Here is a 20130-nt window from a genome sequence, read left to right on the forward strand (position 1 = left end):
GCATCAGGTTTTGTGTCATTGATGTGAAACTCAATTAGTTCTTGAAAAAACGGCAAATGTACAATTTTGCTCCAAATGAGATACGAGTACTATGAGGTGAAGATTATCCATATCAACTTAAATTTGGTTTTGTTCTACACACAAAGCTATCAGAAGTATAGTAATAAAGTGCACACGTTAAATAAACCGTTTTTATTGTGCTTTTTGGAGCTTGGCTGCATAAAACACCATTCACTTTTCTTGTGTGGAAAACAGAGGCTTGGATATTCTTAAACGGAGATTATATCTCCTTTTGTGTTTGTGAAAATAATATTTCTTTAAAAATAATACAAAATAATAATAATAAAAAAAAACCTCATGACTGCTGGGATGGAAAAACTAAAACAAACATACAAAGCAAGCAGCATCCCGTATCGCAGTAATCATTTCCACATAAAAAGGTGTTTTCTACAAACTGTGAATCCGGTGGGAGTTCTGCAGGGATACAGAGGGCTTCTCTGTGGAGCTACACTTCATTTGCACATCGCATCCATTGAGTTTCTTGCAGGAAGATGCCCTATTTTTACACAAAACATCACAAGAGAGTGTTTTTGAGTTAAGGGAAAACAGATGGTGGTAAGAGAACAGCATGACAGACGGGGACCATGAGTTAATGTCCCATGAGGCACCATGGTCTCACTCTACAAGACCCTGTGCCTGTGTGTTTGCCTGTCTCTCGCTCTGTTTTGATCTTTCACACTCATTAACAGTATTTCCTTTGGTGATTCTGATGGATCATGGTTCTGTTGTCATATATGCCGATAAGGTGGCATAAGTGTACTGCAAAGTAGCTTTAGACACAAATTGGAATTAAGGGAGCAAGATGTAGCTGTTCTGGTTGACATTTTCACAAGACACATTTTTAGTCATATTGATATTGATACATTTTCCAGGTTCAAGCTATTTCTAAAGCATCTGTGGCATACTGTCGATTACCACAAACAGTCCTTCTGATTCGCCCTTCAGTTTGTAAAATAATTCTTGCTATAAGGGTTTAAAAGCAGAAATTTTCAGTTATGATTTTGTTTTAATTATTTTGAACATATATTATTGGAGGTGTGAAATTGTCTGAATAGTTTTAGCAGTTGGAATACTGTTTTATGCAGATGAACATTGTTATTTGTTATAGAGGTCATTCATGTGAGTGGAATTTGCATCTTGGTTTACTAAATCATGACAGACGTTAAATATTTGATTTACTTTTACATTGAGATGATAAGCAGTTCATATTAATATTGTTATATAAGGTTTGCTTTCAAAACTGTTCCTTGCTCCATAGACTTACATTAGAAGTGCAATACTGTACATATTATTTTGTAAACTAAGGGGTGATTTGAAGCTATTTTCTGTGGTAATCATCAGCATGTAAGAAATGCAGAGCTTAAGTAGTAATATTTAACCCATGATATTCATTTTAAAGGTCAAAAGCATAAATAAGATGAAAAATGATTTAGTAATTTGGACCATTGCATCTGATTTCAGACTATTTTGGTGCATCTTTGTATTTCACAAGCAACACCACTTGGTGGCAGCATGGATTTAGAAAACAAAATCCATTTCTCTTGTCTTTCGCTCTTTCTCTCTCTTCACAGACATTGCGATTTTATTGCCCATCATTGATAGCTGATTGTAGCCCAGCACTGAAGTCATCTACAGGGTTTGCTAAACCACAGTTCATGATTTTACCCAGAACCTTTGGGTATAATGGATATTATTCCACAGTGACAGGAAACTGTCCCCAAACAGTTATGAATATAATATAGCCATAATCCTGAAACTAGAGGAAAAGCCATAAAGATGAAGAATACACAACAGATTCCATGGAGCTTGTCACCTGAAATAATGCATTTCATATATTGTCATGGGTTTGAGTTTAAACATGGTCAGATGCAACTTAGTAAAGGAAAGTAGAGCTAAATATTTTTTATTCGATATTCAAAACACTTTATTTGTGCTGTGTGCTGATATTTAGTTTAACTCTTGTGCATCAGTAACAAAAACTTTTCAGTGTCAGAAAAAGTTTGAAGCTTGGGAGCAGACTTTAGTTTGGTCTCATTTTAAAGAAGACCCTTGGCAGATTATTGTTGAAGTAAAAAAGTTTAAAAAGTGAAACCAAAAACAAGTTATAGTGTTCCAAATTTGAGGTTGACATCTCAACAAACAAAAAAAATTAGCTTTCAGTAAAATTTAGTTTGGGCTTAGTACCATATTTTCCCCATTGGATGCCAGCAAAGCTCTGCTGGTTAACACAGCGGTTGGATTTGTGATTTGCAGTACAGTAGAGTTTTTCTCTAGCCTGGATGCCAGCCGAATTTGGCCCCGCCCACAGCATTTGAGGTCGGGAATGCGAAGTTCGGTCTGGACTTGATCCGTTGTGGAGCAACTATGCTCGAACCAGAGCTGTTCGGACCAATCAAATTGTCAGGGCGGGCTTTATACGATAATGGACAGATGATCAACAGTAGCGTAATAATCCACGTCACCAAAGAGCGCTTGGGTTGAATTTGTTTACTTAACGGAGAACTTGTTCGTATATGCATTCACCTTTACTATTTCTCTCAAAAATGATGATTGTGTTGGTAAGTACTTTTACAACACCAGCCATTGTTGGTTTATCAACAATGTTTACTCTCATCTTCGTTTACACTCATCTTCTACTTTTTTTCAGCGTGCGTGCAGTTGAGTTCTGTTGACAACTATGCGTCGCTCTGATTGGTTGTAGGTCTATCCAATTGAGTGCAAGAGGCATTTTCGCCCCATAATCACAGCCCAATGGAGCAGTATCAGACTCATATTCTGACTAGAATCTGAGTATGACGAGGTCAGGCTAGTTTTTCTCTCAAATATTACAAGCACGCGCAAATTTTTATTACACATACAGGCCACACTCTGACATCCATACCAACACACCCACACAATTATAGCTGCATAATATATCTAATTGACTTTATAATATGCATAAGCAGAAAACAGGAATAAAGCAAGTATTTGCTTTATAGGCCAACCCTGAGAAAATGGCATCATCTGGTAAAAAAAGAGAAAGAAATGTACATTTTAAAGCCTTGCCAAAAGAATGAAAGCCTATTAACAAAGACTGCATAATTTTATAGTTAAATGGCCCTGGGATTAAAAACTGCAGTTTTAAAGTCCCAGTGAACTTTGCAACTGATTTTATTTCAGTGCTATGACGTATTTCCAAGGGAAACGGAATATTGAATAGAGGGCAGGGTTTTACTTTAGCGCTCCTCCTCTCCATCTCTCGCTCATAGCAGACTAACGGTTGGAGGGGAGTGGCCGTCAAACTGCCGTCATCGGAAAGGGAACGCCATTCCAGACCGGAAGTTACTTTTCAGATTTTGATTAAAGATTACCACGGCAAACAATTTTTTCTGTGTATTAACTTGTACGGATTAATTGTTCACCCTAAGACCTGTAATGTGTGCTAACAAAGTAAATAAGATTTTGATTTCATGAGGACTTTAATGGGTTTCAATGGGGACATTTTTGTCCAAAAGGTCCCGAGGACCTATTTTGTGTTACTAGTGTAAAATAAATGTATGAAAGAAAATGAGGGGGAAATTTTTGAAGAAACATTTGTCAAAGAATACACACCTGTGCCAAAATGTATGTAGTTGGCATTAACATAGGCAAACTGATTTAAAAGAATGTCCATCAGGTCGCACAAGGGTTAATCCATCTCTGTGTGCTAGCAGACCGGTATCACGCATACTATTATTGACCTCATCTATGCCGAATAACAAGAAAGACAGTCTTGGTAGTTCAGTCAATATAATCTGATTTGAGGTAATAGCCTGGGGCTCAATATTGGATAAAGGCAATTTGACTTTGAGGTTACTGCTTTTGTTCTTTCTTTCTTGTGCTGTTACTCTGTCAAGTTTCCACTACTTTTTATTTTCTTCCCAAAAAGCCCCATACGTTCTCTGCTGAATATGTAGGACAGTGAGTGAACACCTTTCTAGGCAGACACACCTCATTTCTCCCTAAATGTCTGCACCAGCTGACGGTCGTCCTTGAAGGCAGCCCGTCAGCTTCCTAGAGGGGAAGCATCAGCGTATTTAATTGCTTGGACTCTGGATGGCAGCATATTGTCATATGTTCTCATACATAAACATTAGGCAAGATGAAACCGCACCTTGAAAAGCACCTGTCCCTGTTATGCTAATACAGTTTGCAGTGTTGATGATGTTTGCGAGACTCTGGAAGTTGTCAGTACTTATAACGGCAAGTTTCTGTCCTCTGTCATAAACTTTAATCATTCAAGGTGGCAAGTATATTGTGCACAAGACACTAACATCTAGCTCAGCTGGGTCCAGATGAAGCCGAATCCTACTAATGACAAGGCTAATCGAGCACAGATGCTTACACAAGAGAATTATACTCACAAGATGAGTTTTTGAATTGTTATTCTGCTAATATACTCCTGCAGATTGCATTCTGATTTCCAAAGTTATTAAATGGACAGCTCTTTTTTTTCTCTGTCCAATTCATCTCGAACCAATAAAATTAATGATAAACATGCAGCCTTATGCAGATACTTTTGGTAGTAATAATGAATGTTTTGATGCTCCTTTATTGATTCTGTGCAAGTACACATTTTGCACAAAGCAATTAAAGTCATTTTAATGAAAAATAAGCAACTGTTATGCATCATCAATTTTTCACCTATTGAATATGGTAATTTTTCTGTCCTCCTGACAGTAGTCCTCCTGATAAAAGATGAACTGATATGTCCGGAAAAAGAGTGAATATGCTTGCTGACAGCAGGGACTTTGTAATGATGCCCAGACTCATTTCTCTGCCTTGTGTCCACATGCTTTGTGGAAATGAGGTTATTCAGGGAATGTCGTTGTTCATTATCCTGCCGCTGTTCAGATTTGTGGTCAGTCTGAATTCGATTAGTCTGTTGCAATCCTTATAGAGTTTTAAGTTTTTCCCCCCTGAGGCTTCTTGAAATTAAAATTTGGGATTTTATTGTGTTCAGTCCATGTCTGTGTATATGTCCCAGCTCAACCTCTTGTTTCAACAGAACAGGAAATATGACACAGGAAAAGGTCTTCAAATTAGTTTAAAATTCAGGCTGCAGTTTAACATGCACTTCTCTAAAGCTTCATGTTACTAACCCTTTTTGTAATCTTGTTTGTGCAGCTGAAGTGGAAAGGAAAGGATCTGTTTGAACTTGTGTGCCGGACACTGGCACTCAGGGAGTCATGGTTTTTTGGTCTGCGGTATGACGTCAAAGACACAGTGGCATGGCTGAAAATGGACAAGAAGGTACAACACTCGTGTTAAAGGGATAGTTCACCCAAAAATGAAAATTAGCCCATAATTTACTCACCCCCAAGTCATCCTAGGTGTATATGACATTCTTCTTTCAAACGAATAATTACAAGTTATAGTTATATTACAAGTACGAGTTATATTACAAAAGTCTAGGCTAATCCAAGCATTAGAATTCGATTCATAGTTAATCTGTTTTTTTTAGTCCATAAAAAGTGCATCTGTCCGTCAAATAACGTGCTCCACGCGTTCTGAAGCGAATCGATGCATTTGTGTAAGAAAAATATTCATATTTAAAACTTTATCAAGTAAACTTTCGACCAACCGCCTTCCATGGAAAAGTGTTGAATGTTGAAAGTGAAACTCAAGATGCGTTCGTGACGTCATGACGAGCCTACCTGGTCGCGTTAGTCTTTCGATCGGCAGGGGAACTTTCAACAATTTTTCCATAAATTCAACAGGGAAGGCGGTCGGCCGACAGTTTACTTTATAAAGTTTTAAATATGGATATTTTTCTTACACAAACGCATTGATTCGCTTCAGAAGGCCTTTATTAATAACCCAGAGTCGCGTGGAGCACGTTATTTGATGGGCAGATGCACTTTTTATGGACTTCAAAAACAGAGCAACTATAATCCAATTCTAATGCTTGGATTAGCCTGGACTTTTGTAATATAACTCCGATTTTATTCGTCTGAAAGAAAAATGTCATATACACCTAGGATGACTTGAGGGTGAGTAAATTATGGGCTAATTTTCATTTTTGGGTGAACTATCCCTTTAAACTCTCCTGCTCCTTCAATATACTGTGTCAGTCTGATAAATGCTTCTTTTGTTATCATGTATCATAGATCATGATATTCTGATTTACTTCATTTAGGCTTTTAAAAGTATTTTTGATGGTTCTGAATTATTCTGTGTAATGATATACACTACCGTTCAAAAGTTTGGGGTCAGTAAAATCATAAATACTTTTACAATGGTAAAAAACATCGGACCCACTTTATATTAGGTGGCCTTAACTACTATGTACTAACATTTAAATTAATAATTTGATACAATGCACTTATTGTCTGCAAACATGTACATACATACAATTACCTGCATGTAAATACATCTGTAATTAATTTCGGTCCCACTTCATATTAGGTGGCCTTAACTACCATGTACTTGCATCAAAAAATAAGTACAATGTACTTATTGTGTTCATATTGTATTTTGCTGATATTGAGGTGGGATACGGGTAACGTTAGGGACAGGTGTGGTGGTATGGGTGAGTTTAAGTCTAGGGTTAAGTGTTAGGGAAGTGTCAACAGTGTAATTATAAATGTAACCACAGAAATTAATTACAGATGTGATTACATGCAGGTAATTTAAAAAATTTAAGTTAAATATAAAAACATGTACGTACACAATAAGTGCATTGTATCAAATGATTAATTAAAATGTTAGTACATAATAGTTAAGGCCACCTAATATAAAGTGGGACCAAAACATATATTTCAAATAAATAAATGCTGTTCTTTTTTAACTTTCTGTTCATCAAAGATACTTGAAAAAAAGCGTATTACACTTTCCAAAAAATTGAGCAGCACAACTGTTTTCAACATTGATAATAATAATAAATGTTTCTTGAGCAGCAAATCGTCGTATTAGAATGATTTCTATAGGATCATGTGACACTGAAGACTGAAGTAATGATGCTGTGCCATCACAGGAAAACATTACATATTAAATTATTTAAAGTAGGAAACGGATATTTGAATGTGTAATGATATTTTATATAATAAATCCTTGGTCAAGTCAAGTCACCTTTATTTATATAGCTCTTCATACAATACAGATTGTTTTAAAGCAGCTTTACAAGGAAAATTATGCATTTCGGCTGTTGTTCATCTGAAGTCACTTAAGTTCAGTTCCTTGGTGAGCATAAAAAAAAATTGGTAACTTTACAATAAGGTTCATTAGTTAACTACATTAGTTAACATGAACTAATAATGACATTTACTAATTATTCAAATCTTGTTAACATTAGTTAATGCACTGTGAACTAACATTAACTAACCATGAACTAACGTTAACAAAGATTAACTAATGCTGAACAGAGGTGTTCATGTTGACTAATGCATAAACTAATGTTAACTAATACAGCCTTATTGTAAAGTGTTACCACAAAATCTTACCGATCCCAAACTTTTGAACTGTAGTGTACATGTACTATGGTATTACAGTGGCTCAGTGATGGTTTTAGATGGTATATGATAGTACTGTAGCCTTGACATATTCATGTACCAATGTCTTTCCATGGTACTTCCAAGAATACTATAGTACTACTTTGGCACATGTCCAAAAAGGACATGACGTTATCATTTGAAACATCATGTCCAAAATCATGGTATGTTACTTTTGGCAGAGTATATAAAGTATACAATGCACAGCAGAATATTGGTCATGACTTTGATCTTTGTTATAGGTTTTGGATCATGATATGCCCAAAGAGGAGCCTATAGTGTTTCATTTCCTGGCCAAGTTTTACCCAGAGAACGCAGAGGAAGAGCTGGTGCAAGATATGACGCAACGCCTCTTCTTCCTGCAGGTGAGTCATTGGCTCAGATGGGTTTAGCTGGACTACAGCTCAAATTAATTGGAATTTTTTGGCATGTTGCCACTTTTATTGATAGGAGAATAAAGAGAGGACAGGAAATGATAAAAAAAAAAAAAAGAAGTGCCTCAACTTGCATGTGTGCTAACTGCTAGGCCATGGCTTCAGCAAATTTCCTTGAATTAACATTCATTCAACAGAGCAGCTGAAATCATGCTGTTTATGTTGTGGTATTTAACTCGTAGCGACTTCAAGATCGAGCTCAGCCCGTGGCTTCTTTCTGTTAGGATGAGTCACATGAGCGGAATTTCACACAGGAGTCACTTTCAAATTTGGAGGGCACACGGGACAATGTTTGTTGTTAGTGCACTTCACCAAACCCACACTACAAAATAATCAAAGAATCATGTATTAAACCACTATCACTAATTAAACAACAAGATTTCTAATTTCATTAAATATTCTCATTTCATTTCATGAACATTTTTATTAAACATGGACCTTTTTTATTTTTCATTAAAAAGACTTGTTTTAGCAAGCGTAAACTGGGTGCCGGTATAGATGCCAGCACAGACGTACCTGCTCGGCCAGAGTCGCCTCAATGTCGTTTATCTTCGGAAGCGGCGCTGAGCAGTTACAAAACAAATGCTGCGCGAAATGGGGTCTCGCACACGCAACACGCATGACCGCCCACAGAAGTAGCAAGTATAAACCAGGCTTAAGTTTAAGCAGAAATCAGTCCGCATGAGAAATATTACCATGAACCGTTTTGTAGAAGGGTCATAAAGTGTCTTTATCATTAACGTTATAGTCATCGTTCTTGGTGGAACGGGCCTTAAAAGGTTAGTTCACTCAAAAATGAAAATAATGTCATTTATTACTCACCCTCATGCCGTTCCACACCCGTAAGACCTTTGTTCATCTTCGGAATACAAATTAAGATATTTTTGTTGAAATCCGATGGCTCAGTGAGGCCTGCATAGGCAGCAATGACATTTACACTCTCAAGATCCGTTAATGTACTAAAAACATTTAAATCAGTTTATGTGAGTACAGTGGTTCAATATTAAAGGTGTCATGAACTGGCTTTTTAAAAAAAAATTATACTGTTGTCTGAGGTCAACTTATGACGTTTGTGTGGTTTTTATATTCAACAACATCATAATGAATAAGTAATAGGCTATTTTCTGCCTTGGTTTTGAGGCTCTCTGAAAAACACTCGCATTTGATGGGCGTGCCGCACTGAACACTTGGAAGTAAACGCCCACGGCTAGGATTGGATAAGATTTGCATATTTAATGAGCTTCAGCTACCGTTAGTAAACATGTGTTTGTTTTTGTGAAATGTGAGGACATTCCATAGGCGTAATGGTTTTTATACCGTACAAACCATATTTTCTATCCCCTTACACTGCCCCAGCCCCTAAACCTAACCCTCACAGGAGACAGTTCACTTTCTGTGAAAAAAAACCTTGTTCTGTGTGATTTATAAGCATTTTGAAAAGTGAGGACATGGAGAACGTCCTCATATTTCACCCTCTTTTTGTAATACCTATGTCTTTATACACATTTGTGTCCTGATATTTCACAAAAAAAACACACACACACACACACACACACACTCACTCTCTCTCTCTCTCTCGTCGCGCGGAGACACACACACTCGTGCCTGGCCCATAACATTACAAGTCCGATCACGAGTGAACCAATTCAATAACACCTTCTCCACCCTGTGACTGTGTACTAAGCTAAGGTATGTAATCAATAGATTTCAAACGATCTGTAATGTTATGCAAAATTAATACATATAAAAAAACATGTTTTAGCCTACTCACACAAGTGCGTGTTCAGAAGGAAGCTTATGAAGGGACGATCCTTAGCTCACAAGTCGGTGGGCGGGGCTACAGAAGCATATTTATCTGTAGAGGCGGCGTCTAGGTCCTATTACGTAAGAGATCCGCATATTCTGAGAGCACCTCTGAAACTTACAGGATATTCTTATATTACAGTGACCTTTTATATATCAAAAGCTCAAGGGAAAGTTGATTTCTCAGTTCATCACCCCTTTAATATTATAAAGCGACAAGTATTTTTCGTGCGGCAAAAAAACCCGAAATAACGACTTGTATAGTGATAACCAATTTCAAAACACTGCTTGATGAAGCTTTGGAGCATATCGAATCAGCGAGTCGATTCAGCGGTTCAGAGCGCCAAAGTCACATGATTTTGGCGGTTTGACACGCGATCCAAATCATGATTCGACTCGCTGATTCATAACGCTCTGAATCATGATTCAACACTCTGATTCAATATGCTCCGAAGTAGGGCTGGAACGATTTGACCAAAAATAAAAACCTTGATTAATTGAACATTTGACCTCGATTACGATTAATGAACGATTATTTTGCAAATTTTTTTTTTTTGTCCTCATAAGGTTTTTGAGTAAGTTCACTGATAAGGTTTGTACTGTAAATATTTTCTACTATTAAAGGTGTTTTTTTTTTTCTAATGAAAAAGTGCATTGTGATTTTAAAATACTTGAAGGAAACGGTTCACTTTCAGCAGTTATTGTCTATGAAGCAGATTTCTGTTTGTTGTAGCCTACATCAGTTACAGATAAATTAGCACTGTAGGCCTACATTACATTTATTTGAATGCATTAATGAGAGAGTGATTGTGTGTGAATTACTCATACCGTCTCTATTCATTATGAAGCTGTGGTTTGTACTTACTTCAAAGGTATTCAAATGTATGCCTATAACAGTTGAGTTTCTAAGCTACTTTAGTGACTTTACTTTAGTCACAGCTTCTGTCTGAGTGTTCGTTTGTCAAAATATATCAGGCATTAGTTCAACATAATACACATGTGATGGTCGAAACTCACTTTAATGTTCAAACTGTCAGGTCTTAAACCACATACAACTGACAAAGCTTTGTGAGGATGCAGGTGAAAGAGGTCTGCCTTCAGGGCGCGCGCGTTTTCAGAGACACGATCACGGCTTGGCTCTCGGTGTCACAGAAAGAAGCTGAGCACTGAACGGAGAAGTTTTCCGTATTGTTGTTTTTGAATAGTTCACAATCGCTTTAAATGTTGAAACTGGCAAGCCTTTAAATGCGTTTACTTGACAAACTTTATGAGCACGAAAGTGAAAGCGGCTTCGGGGCTTGCGCGCGCCGTCTGTGTGTGTGTGTGTGTGTGTGTGTGTCAGCGCGTAGGCTATAAGAACAGCAATTAACTGACCTGTATAAACTGTGTAAAACATGCAGTTACTATAGTGATTCTGGGCATCTATATACACAGATAACCGCTCCTGCATCTCTCTGTGCCTTCAAACTGCACTTGATGTGACTGACGGGGCGGAGTCACGTGAAAACCGAAATAACCGACAAGGGAAAAATACGTCGGTTAGAGGTTCTTAATGTCGGTTTCGGTTATTTTTTGATTAATCGTACAGCCCTACTCCGAAGCTTCATGATGCAGTGTTTTGAAATCTGTTATCACTATATAAGTCGTTATTTTGCTTTTTTTGGCGCACGAAAAATATTCTCATCACTTTATAATATTAATATTGAACCACTAAACTCACATGAACTGATTTAAATATGTTTTTAGTACATTAATGGATCTTGAGAGTGTAAATGTCATTGCTGCCTATGCAGGCCTCACTGAGCCATCGGATTTCAACAAAAATATCTTCGTTTTTGTTCTGAACGGGTGTGGAAAGGCATGAGGGTGAGTAATAAATAACATTATTTTCATTTTTGGGTGAACTAACCCTTTAACTCCTAACCCCTACCATCATGCTCCAAACGCGAAGAGCGAAACATTGATTTATCGTTCATTTGATTTCTGCATAGTGTTGTGCATAATTAATCTAGTTGGACTTTAAATATTGTTTGTACACAACAGTAGGTGATGATGTGTCATTGACCCCAACTCTAAAGCTATTTAATTTCAATAGGCTTGGCAGCAGAATTGAGCTCCTGTATTTGGTTTCTCAGTGCAGTTCTGTGAGAGAGAGGTTTGTGGGCTGCTGTCTGCGGGTTCAGTGCGCTCTTTCATTGTTTGGTGTGATTGTGTTCAGCCATGTGGAATCGCTGTGCTCCACATCAGGGCCCCGTCTTTTGATTCTATAAGCCCAGGGGAACACCTCCCACCGTACAGCTTCCTGCCAAGATTCCTTCTCAGGGATCAGAAACCATTAAGCAATAACACCTTGATTATGAGCACATTATCAATCATTTATTGAGCAGGTTGGTTGCTCGGCATGGGAGGTAAATAAGCACCTGTTTTGCATGCATTAACTCTGTTCATTTTGATCAACTGTATTGCGACTGCAATTGTGATCCAATGTTAAGTTGTGGCAATTTGCCCTTCAATTTACAGTGCTTGTATCAATCCGATGGATTTAATGCGTAGCAAGACAAGACGAAGATATGAACATTCTGAGAAAACGTAAGTAGCTTATCTTCCCCCGTAATGGGAGGTCGAGCTGCACCGCTTCAGGATGGCAATGCACTCTAAAAAAACGACTGTAATGAATTCTCAAAAGATGCTAATGAATTCTGGGAAGAGATTGGAGAACGGTGAGTCCGTTCTCTTTAGCCTCTGCCCTCCGCTCATATGTAGGCTGGGATAGAGCCGTGTGTTTGGATGTGCAGATCCTGTTTAAAACCGCCTGGATGGGCTGTTATCAGGAGCGGCCACACTTCCCAGGGTGCGCTCTTACAGTACTGTCACATTTGTAAGGCAGATTGAAAAGACAACCATAATAGCCAGAATCTTTTTGACCAGTTACTGACACGTTGCATGCCTCTTTTGTGACCTTTTTTCAGACTGATAGTCAGGGGACGGATAAAAGAGCATGTTTGATGATTTAAAAAAAATATATATATATATACATTTAAAAGATGACTTGGAAGCAATTCTTATAGGGATAGACCTGGAAATGAAAATTCTGTCATATGACTTTCTTGCTTCTGTGGAATACAAAAAAGAAGACTTTTTGAAGAAAATCCTAGCTACTCTTTTCAATACAACAAAGGTGAATGAGGATCGGGGCTGTCAAACTACTATTTTATATTATAGAATATTATTAAAATCTTGTTAATAGAAGATTTTTTTTATGTTTTTGAAAGAAGTCTCTTATGGTCACCAAGATTGGATTTATTTGATCAAAAATACAGCAAAACACTTTTATTGTGAAATATAATTGCAATTAAACATAGCTGTTGTAATATATATATTTTTAAATACATTATAAGCATCATTACTAGTCTTCAGTGTCATCCTTCAGAAATCATTCTAATATTCTGATTTGATGCTTTAGAAACATTTCATATTATCAATGTTGAAAAGAGTTGTTTTGTTGAAGCTGTAGTACTTTTTAAGGTTTTAAATGTTTTTTGTAACATTTATGTCTTAACTTATGTCCTCACTTATTCAGCAAGGATGCATTAAATTGATCAAACATGTATTCATTTCTTTAAAAATAATCTATTGACCCCAAACTTTTAAACAGTAATGTGTTTAAGCTTTTGAAAAAGGCAGCAAATAATTAGTTGTGAATAATAATGACAATTTTAATCTGTTCCTCAAATAACATATGACTCCACAAGACTTAAAGGGTACATTCAGCCAATCTCATGTTGATCTTGAGTACCTATAGAGTAGTATTGCATCCTTCATATCCCAGAAGAGTCTTTAGTTTGATCAGATTTATAAAAGACAGATACGCTGTATCGATTTTTTTCGAAAACTGCAGAGGTTGTGCAGGCATGCAGTGGGCGGAGCTAAAGAGTCATGAGCACACACACACACACACACACACACACACACACAGTCTGGTGCGCTATCCTTCTGGGGACTCACCATAGGCGTAATGGTTTTTATACTGTACAAACCGTATTTTCTATCCCCTTACACTGCCCCTGCCCCTAAACCTAACCCTCACAGGAGACATTCTGCATTTTTACATTTTCATAACAACTCATTCTGAATGATTTATAAGCTTTTGTGCCCGTGGGGACCTCAATTTAGGTCCCCACGGTGACACGAGTCCCCATGAGTCTGTCTACAGTCAGGTTGAAGTCCCCACCAGGCTAGAAAAACATGTACACACACACACACACACACACACACGTACACACACACACACACACACACACACACACACACACGTACACACGCACACACACACACACACACACACACACACACACACACACACACACACACACACACACACACACACACACACACACACACAAAATACATCATGGCATTATCCCTAGATAACTTTAGATTCACTCTGTGTTCGTGTTGGTGTTGTTGACATTTATATGCCGTTACGCACTGATTGCAAACTAAACTCAGACTATTGGAGGAAATGTTTCATTCACCGCCTGCGGTTTCGACTCATGACTGGGAACGAACAAACACGCTAGCAGAACTCCATTGCTGCTCCGGAAAAACAAACTGCATCCACTGTTTACTTAACGCTGGGTTATTTGGGAAGCTGAACAAGGTTATCTTTCCGTTGATGTGTGCACGCGCTCATCCGGGAGAAGTGCCCATACAAGCAATTCCGCCCTATATGATGTCATACAGGGCCATACTCAGAAAAAAACTTTTTTCTGAAACTTATTCGAATCCTGAAGGAGTGTATTTGGCACAGAAATACTTCGTCATACGTCCAACTCGTTTTTTAAAATTTTGCCCATGAGAATCCAACTCTTTAACAGTGTCAATAAGTCAGAATGCATGACATAACATTAGACCCCCGCCCCCCTCTTTAATAAAGTGCATAAGTCATACGAATCACTGTTATGATATTTATATGGCACTTTTTGCATACTTTCCAGCCACAAAACAACCAGGATATTATTGTATTGATCGTCATACAGGTTTAAAACATGTCAATAATGACGGTTTTTGTTTTTGAGCAAACTGCTCATTTATAGATGGGCATTTGGTTGTTTTATTATTGCTTTTTAATGAGTGTGAGCTTGTGCTAATTGAGGTGGCCCTGTTGTTAAACGTAGTTTTTTGGCTTCCGTTTTCTTGGTATGCTTAAATGAGATCATTTTTCGTTTGGCCAAGCAGCTAATGGTCGGCACAGTGACCAGCCATCTCCCATGTGGATTTGGTTGTGCTTTTAGCAACAGCTCATTTGGCGAGGCTGCAGTATTTTACTCTGAAATTGGCACTGGTTCATTGTTGACAATTAAATGATAACCTTTTGGTGTGAGTACACATTTATGCCTTTATAAACGGTGTACATAAACAACCTTTTGTTCTGTTACCGACTTCTTTTGTTCAAAAAGGTCCTCCATCCTTTTATTAATTTTCTCTTTTGATGAAGCATGAAGTCAGAAATTAATGAGATTCTTTGATTCAATCATTAGTCTCTCAATTAGTCGTTACAGTGCTTGCAAGGCAGCGCGGCATTGAAATTCTTCTTTTTTTTCTTGTTCCTTTCCACTGGTTTCTTGAATTAGTTCAGCATGTACTTATCAGCATGTTAAATACTTATTTTATATTTGAGTTTTTGTAACACTTTATAATAAGGTTTCATTGTTTAACATTAATGTATTAACTAACATGAACTAATCATGAGCAATATACTTGTTACTGTATTTGTTAACTTTAGCTAATAAAAATACAGCTGTTCATGATAGTTCACAGTGCATTAACTAGTTAACAAATACAACTTTAGATTTTAATAATGTATTAGTAAATGTTGAAATTAACATTAACAGAGATTATTATTCATTGATTAGTAGTGTTAGAGTTAACACTAATGTAGTTAAACTAATGATAACTAATGAACCCTTATTGTAAAGTGTTTGCATTTTATTTGATATTTTATTTACAAAAAGGAAATACAATTCTTGTTTTATTTATTCATTCAGTCTAGATTATAGATACTCAAATTACGCTGTTACAAACATATGTGCAGTGATTTCAACCAGCATTAGGAGTTTGCTTTAGGACTCTGAACAGTCCTATCCCAGGTCGCCTATTTTCTCCTAGGCTCGCGTAGCCAGACCTTCAGACTGACGGCAGCTTTTATTGGCCAAGGTCCGCCCAGAGATCATCTGACCAACATGTAAAGCAACCAATCACAGTTCTTTTTGTTCCGCGTCATGTTTCGGGGAGTGAAAATGTAAAGTCGATGTCCCTGCGCTTACAGACGGGCATGCGTCTAATGAATTATTAATTCAAGAACGTCGGCAAGATTACTGCAACAATGGAGCCACGAACTTCATACTTTTGAAAATCCAGCGTTTAGTTTATCCTGATAAACGCTCATTGTAACAGTTCAACACAAAGGCTTTCTTCATCCATGAGGGGGGTTGGAATCAAGGAATCTTTTGTTTCCAACCAATCAGATGAATGGTGTTTCTCGTTTTGTGTGCCATATGCATCAGACTTTCAGCCAACGTAGGCATGACGTCTGAGGCTGAGACTAGTTTTCTCCCTACAGCCCCACTTGGAATTCAACCTAGCAGCCCTGCGGCAGTGAATGTGTAACCTGTGAGCCATCTGCTGCTTCTACAGTTCTTAAAACTGACCCTGAAATATTCTGCCTGTGCTTTGTATTTGCAGCCATAAATGACGTCTGGGCTTTGCAGACCATAGAGCCTGAAGGAGACAACCTCTGCCAGCTTACTAATGGAATGTTGTGACTAGGAAAGCTAAAAAACAGTGTTGTTTGTTCGGTGTATTCAGAAAATACCTGCCAAAATATCTAGTTCTCTATAAAGCATTAAAGGTCTGTTGAGATTGACTATGGAAGTTGAGGTTTGGTCACAGTTTGTAGTAGTAGGACATACATGTATACACAGACCACTTGGTCTCATGTTGTTTCTGTTCCCATATAAAAGTTCTTTACCTTTTAAGGTTTGTCAGTATTATTTAAAATTTTGCGCTTGGATGCATACTTTGAAATTCCACCACCATCCTTTGCTGTACTACCGACAATCCGTTAGTTTTGTGTTTTTAAAAAATCACTACGTTTATTCAGCAAGGCTGCATTAAATTGTTCAAAAGTGACAGTAAGACGTATAATGTTAAACAAGTATTCTATTTCAAATAAATGCTGTTCTTTTGAACTTTCCATTCATCAGAGAATCCTGAAAAACTGCAGCACAAGTTCCACAAAAATATTAAGCAGCACAAGATTTTCAGCATTTATATTAATAAGAAATGTTTATTGAGCAGAAAATTAGCATATTAGAATGATTTCTGAAGGATCATGTGACACTCAAGATGTTTTGCATCACAGGAAATAAATTGTTTGAAATAAAAAACAGTTATTTTAATATGACACAATATTACTGTTTTATTAAATAAATACAATGTTGGTGAGCATAGACATAGAAAAAAACGGAAACACTTTACAATAAAGTTCAGTAGTTAACATTAACATGAACTAATAATGAACTTCACTAATAAAGTATTTATTTATCTTTGTTAATGTTAATTTCAACATTTACTAATGCATTATTAAAATCTTGTTAACATTAGTTAATGTACTGTGAACAAACATGAACAAATCATAAACAGCTGGATTTTTATTTACTAACTTTAACAAAGATTAACTAATGCTGAATAGAGGTGTTGTTCATGGTTAGTTCATGTTAACTAATGCATTAACTAATGTTAACTAATACAACCTTATTGTAAAGTGTTACCAAAAAAACATAAAAATAAAAAAAAAACACACCAACCTGTATAAACTGTGTTCTGTGTCCTTTTTTGCACTAACATACTCTGCGCATGGTCTAAAGCGCATGGCACAAGTGCACTTAGGGCGTGTCCGAATCCACTTTTGCTGGTTTAATGACAGGAAAAATGGTCGGCGCGCCAGAGGCATGGTCCAAAATGTTTGGCCCGATTCGCTTAATGAGTCATGGTTTTTTTGGGGGCATAACATGCATTAAACCAATCAGAGTCTCATCTCCCATTTCCTTTAAGAGCCAGATGCACTTGCACCATGGCGGATTCACTATTTACATGGCGGAATATAGACACCCTCTACCTGACGAGTCAGTTTAAATACATGTGTGTATTGTCACGATTGGTTATATAAGTAGCCAATTTAATTTGTCATTTGCCGTGCAATGACTATCCACATCTTTATGTAAACAATAATAATCTTTTACATTGTAATCCTTTTATTTTTAATATTTAAAAATGTATGTGTGCTGCTGTGCGTCCCTGTGTGTGTAATAAGTAGTGTACACGCATTGTGCACCTGCCTATAGGTGCATATTACTAACGCGTGCTTTAAATAACACAAAACATACTGCGCTATTGACTTAAGACCAGGTTTTTGTTGGTCAATAGCGCTGTTGTTTTCAGTTCCTCAAAATAGCAACGCACCAACAATGCATCTGAACACACCTCATTTTCAGACCAGCACGTCCATGGGTGAACAGATGGGCGCGAGTGCATTTGCTATTTAAACAACGTGGCGCTCAATTCAATTCTATTCATCTTACTCTCCCTCGTTCTAAAATTTCACAGGTGAAGAAGAACATTTTAGAGGAGGAGATATACTGTCCACCCGAGGCTTCGGTGCTGTTAGCCTCTTACGCCGTCCATGCAAAGGTCAGTGCTCTTTCTAACACACTTGTTTTTCTATTAAAAAAAAAAATCTTTCTTTGATAGACACGCAGAAAGGTGTCAGAGCTAAACCATAACCTCCTGTGGATGTCCCTTCAAGGTCGGCATCTATCCCATTACACTCTTCCCACAGGAAGAAGTGGATTTTATTAAGCAGGTGTCAGTTTGATTGACAGGTTAGGGGCAACAGGAACATGCGATTTATCCAAAAGCCTTGGCTAACTGCACACGGCTCACCTTGTGCCAATTTAGAAAGCACACTCCGTTTCTCTCTGACTCATGTCAGACACAGAGGAACTCTAGATGGCTCTAAAAACTGGACAGGAATGTACTAAAGCTTTTGTTGGCTTTGTTAAAGCATTTTTGTAAGACTGCAATTTGTAAGATGGCAATTTGTAAGACGGTTTGTTTAGCTGGTTTTTGAGCCGGGTGCTGGTATGCTTAAGTCATTAAATGGTTTTTCAAGGCTTTTTGCAGTGCTGAAAACTCATAGATGTTTGGAATGGCCAAATTTGAGTATTTTGAATATTACAACATTTTGAAGTCTACACAAATTAGATAAAATTTAAATTGATCAAAATTGACAGTAAAAACACTTGTAATGTTAAAAAAAGGATTCTTTGATTAATTGAATCATGGTTTCCAAAAAAGATTTAAGCAGCAAAAATGTTTTTGATGTTGATAATAATAATTGATAATAATAATAATACTTTCCGAATTATCACATGGCACTAAATACTGGAGCATTGATGCTGAAAATTCAGCTTTGTGTCACAGGAATGAATTACATTTGAATATATATTATAATAGAAAACATATTTTAAATTGGAATAATATTTTACGATATTACAGTTTTTACTGATATTGTTCATCAAGGCTGCTTTGATAAAAAAATTGAGATTTACTTGTTATATTAGTCTATTTCATTTGAATTTATGTATTTGATTCAATTAATTATCTAAATAAAGTTACTTCCACATTAATTAAAACCATTTTTTTTTCATTGTATTATGCAATCATCGGCTTTGAATGTGGCTCAGCCAATCAGATTGATCTGTTTTCACAAATGTGAGAAGCTGCATGACAGATTTCTGTCTCTGTTTTAAACCATCAGGTGCAGGTTTGGAGTTATTTAAAAAGACAGGAAGTTAAAGAAGGCAAGAGCAGAGAGAAAGAAGAGGTGTAAAGCGAGCAGGAATAAAAAAAAAGAGGCGTAGGCAGAAAAATCAAATAAGAAATAAAAAAGTGAGATGGCAGCAGTTTCTCCTTTACTGAGAAAGCTTGTTCTTAATGCAGGAGTGAAGCTTTAGACAGCAACCCTTTACACAGAGGATGCTTTCACATGCCCGTTTCATCGCAGCTGAGCAGCATGAATCTGTCCGTAACGCTCAAAATGACAAGCTAGTGTGACACTGATAGAGAATTATTGTCTTTCCTTTTCTGATTCTGCATATCTGCTTGTTTTCCTCAGTTCCAGCACACCAGTCCACAATCTGTAATGTTGTGTCTTTGCTGTTTATTTTGGAAGATTTCATATGCCTTGTCATACCGGAGTATTC

The 20130-nt window shown here is 37.1% G+C and overlaps 1 protein-coding gene across 1 annotated transcript in view; it reads left to right on the forward strand.

Annotated features, from left to right (window-relative positions):
* The window catches only part of nf2a (NF2, moesin-ezrin-radixin like (MERLIN) tumor suppressor a), a 56238-nt gene that overhangs the window by 2571 nt on the left and 33537 nt on the right, over nucleotides 1-20130 (forward strand). The window contains exons 4-6 of the mRNA XM_079813904.1: nucleotides 5206-5331; nucleotides 7811-7933; nucleotides 18473-18556. Of these exons, the coding sequence (XP_079670030.1) occupies nucleotides 5206-5331; nucleotides 7811-7933; nucleotides 18473-18556 (333 nt within the window). The remainder of the gene's footprint in view (nucleotides 1-5205; nucleotides 5332-7810; nucleotides 7934-18472; nucleotides 18557-20130) is intronic.

This window comes from Gobio gobio (assembly GCF_949357685.1).
Source record: "Gobio gobio genome assembly, chromosome: 4".
In the NCBI taxonomy this organism is placed as follows: Eukaryota; Metazoa; Chordata; class Actinopteri; order Cypriniformes; family Gobionidae; genus Gobio; species Gobio gobio.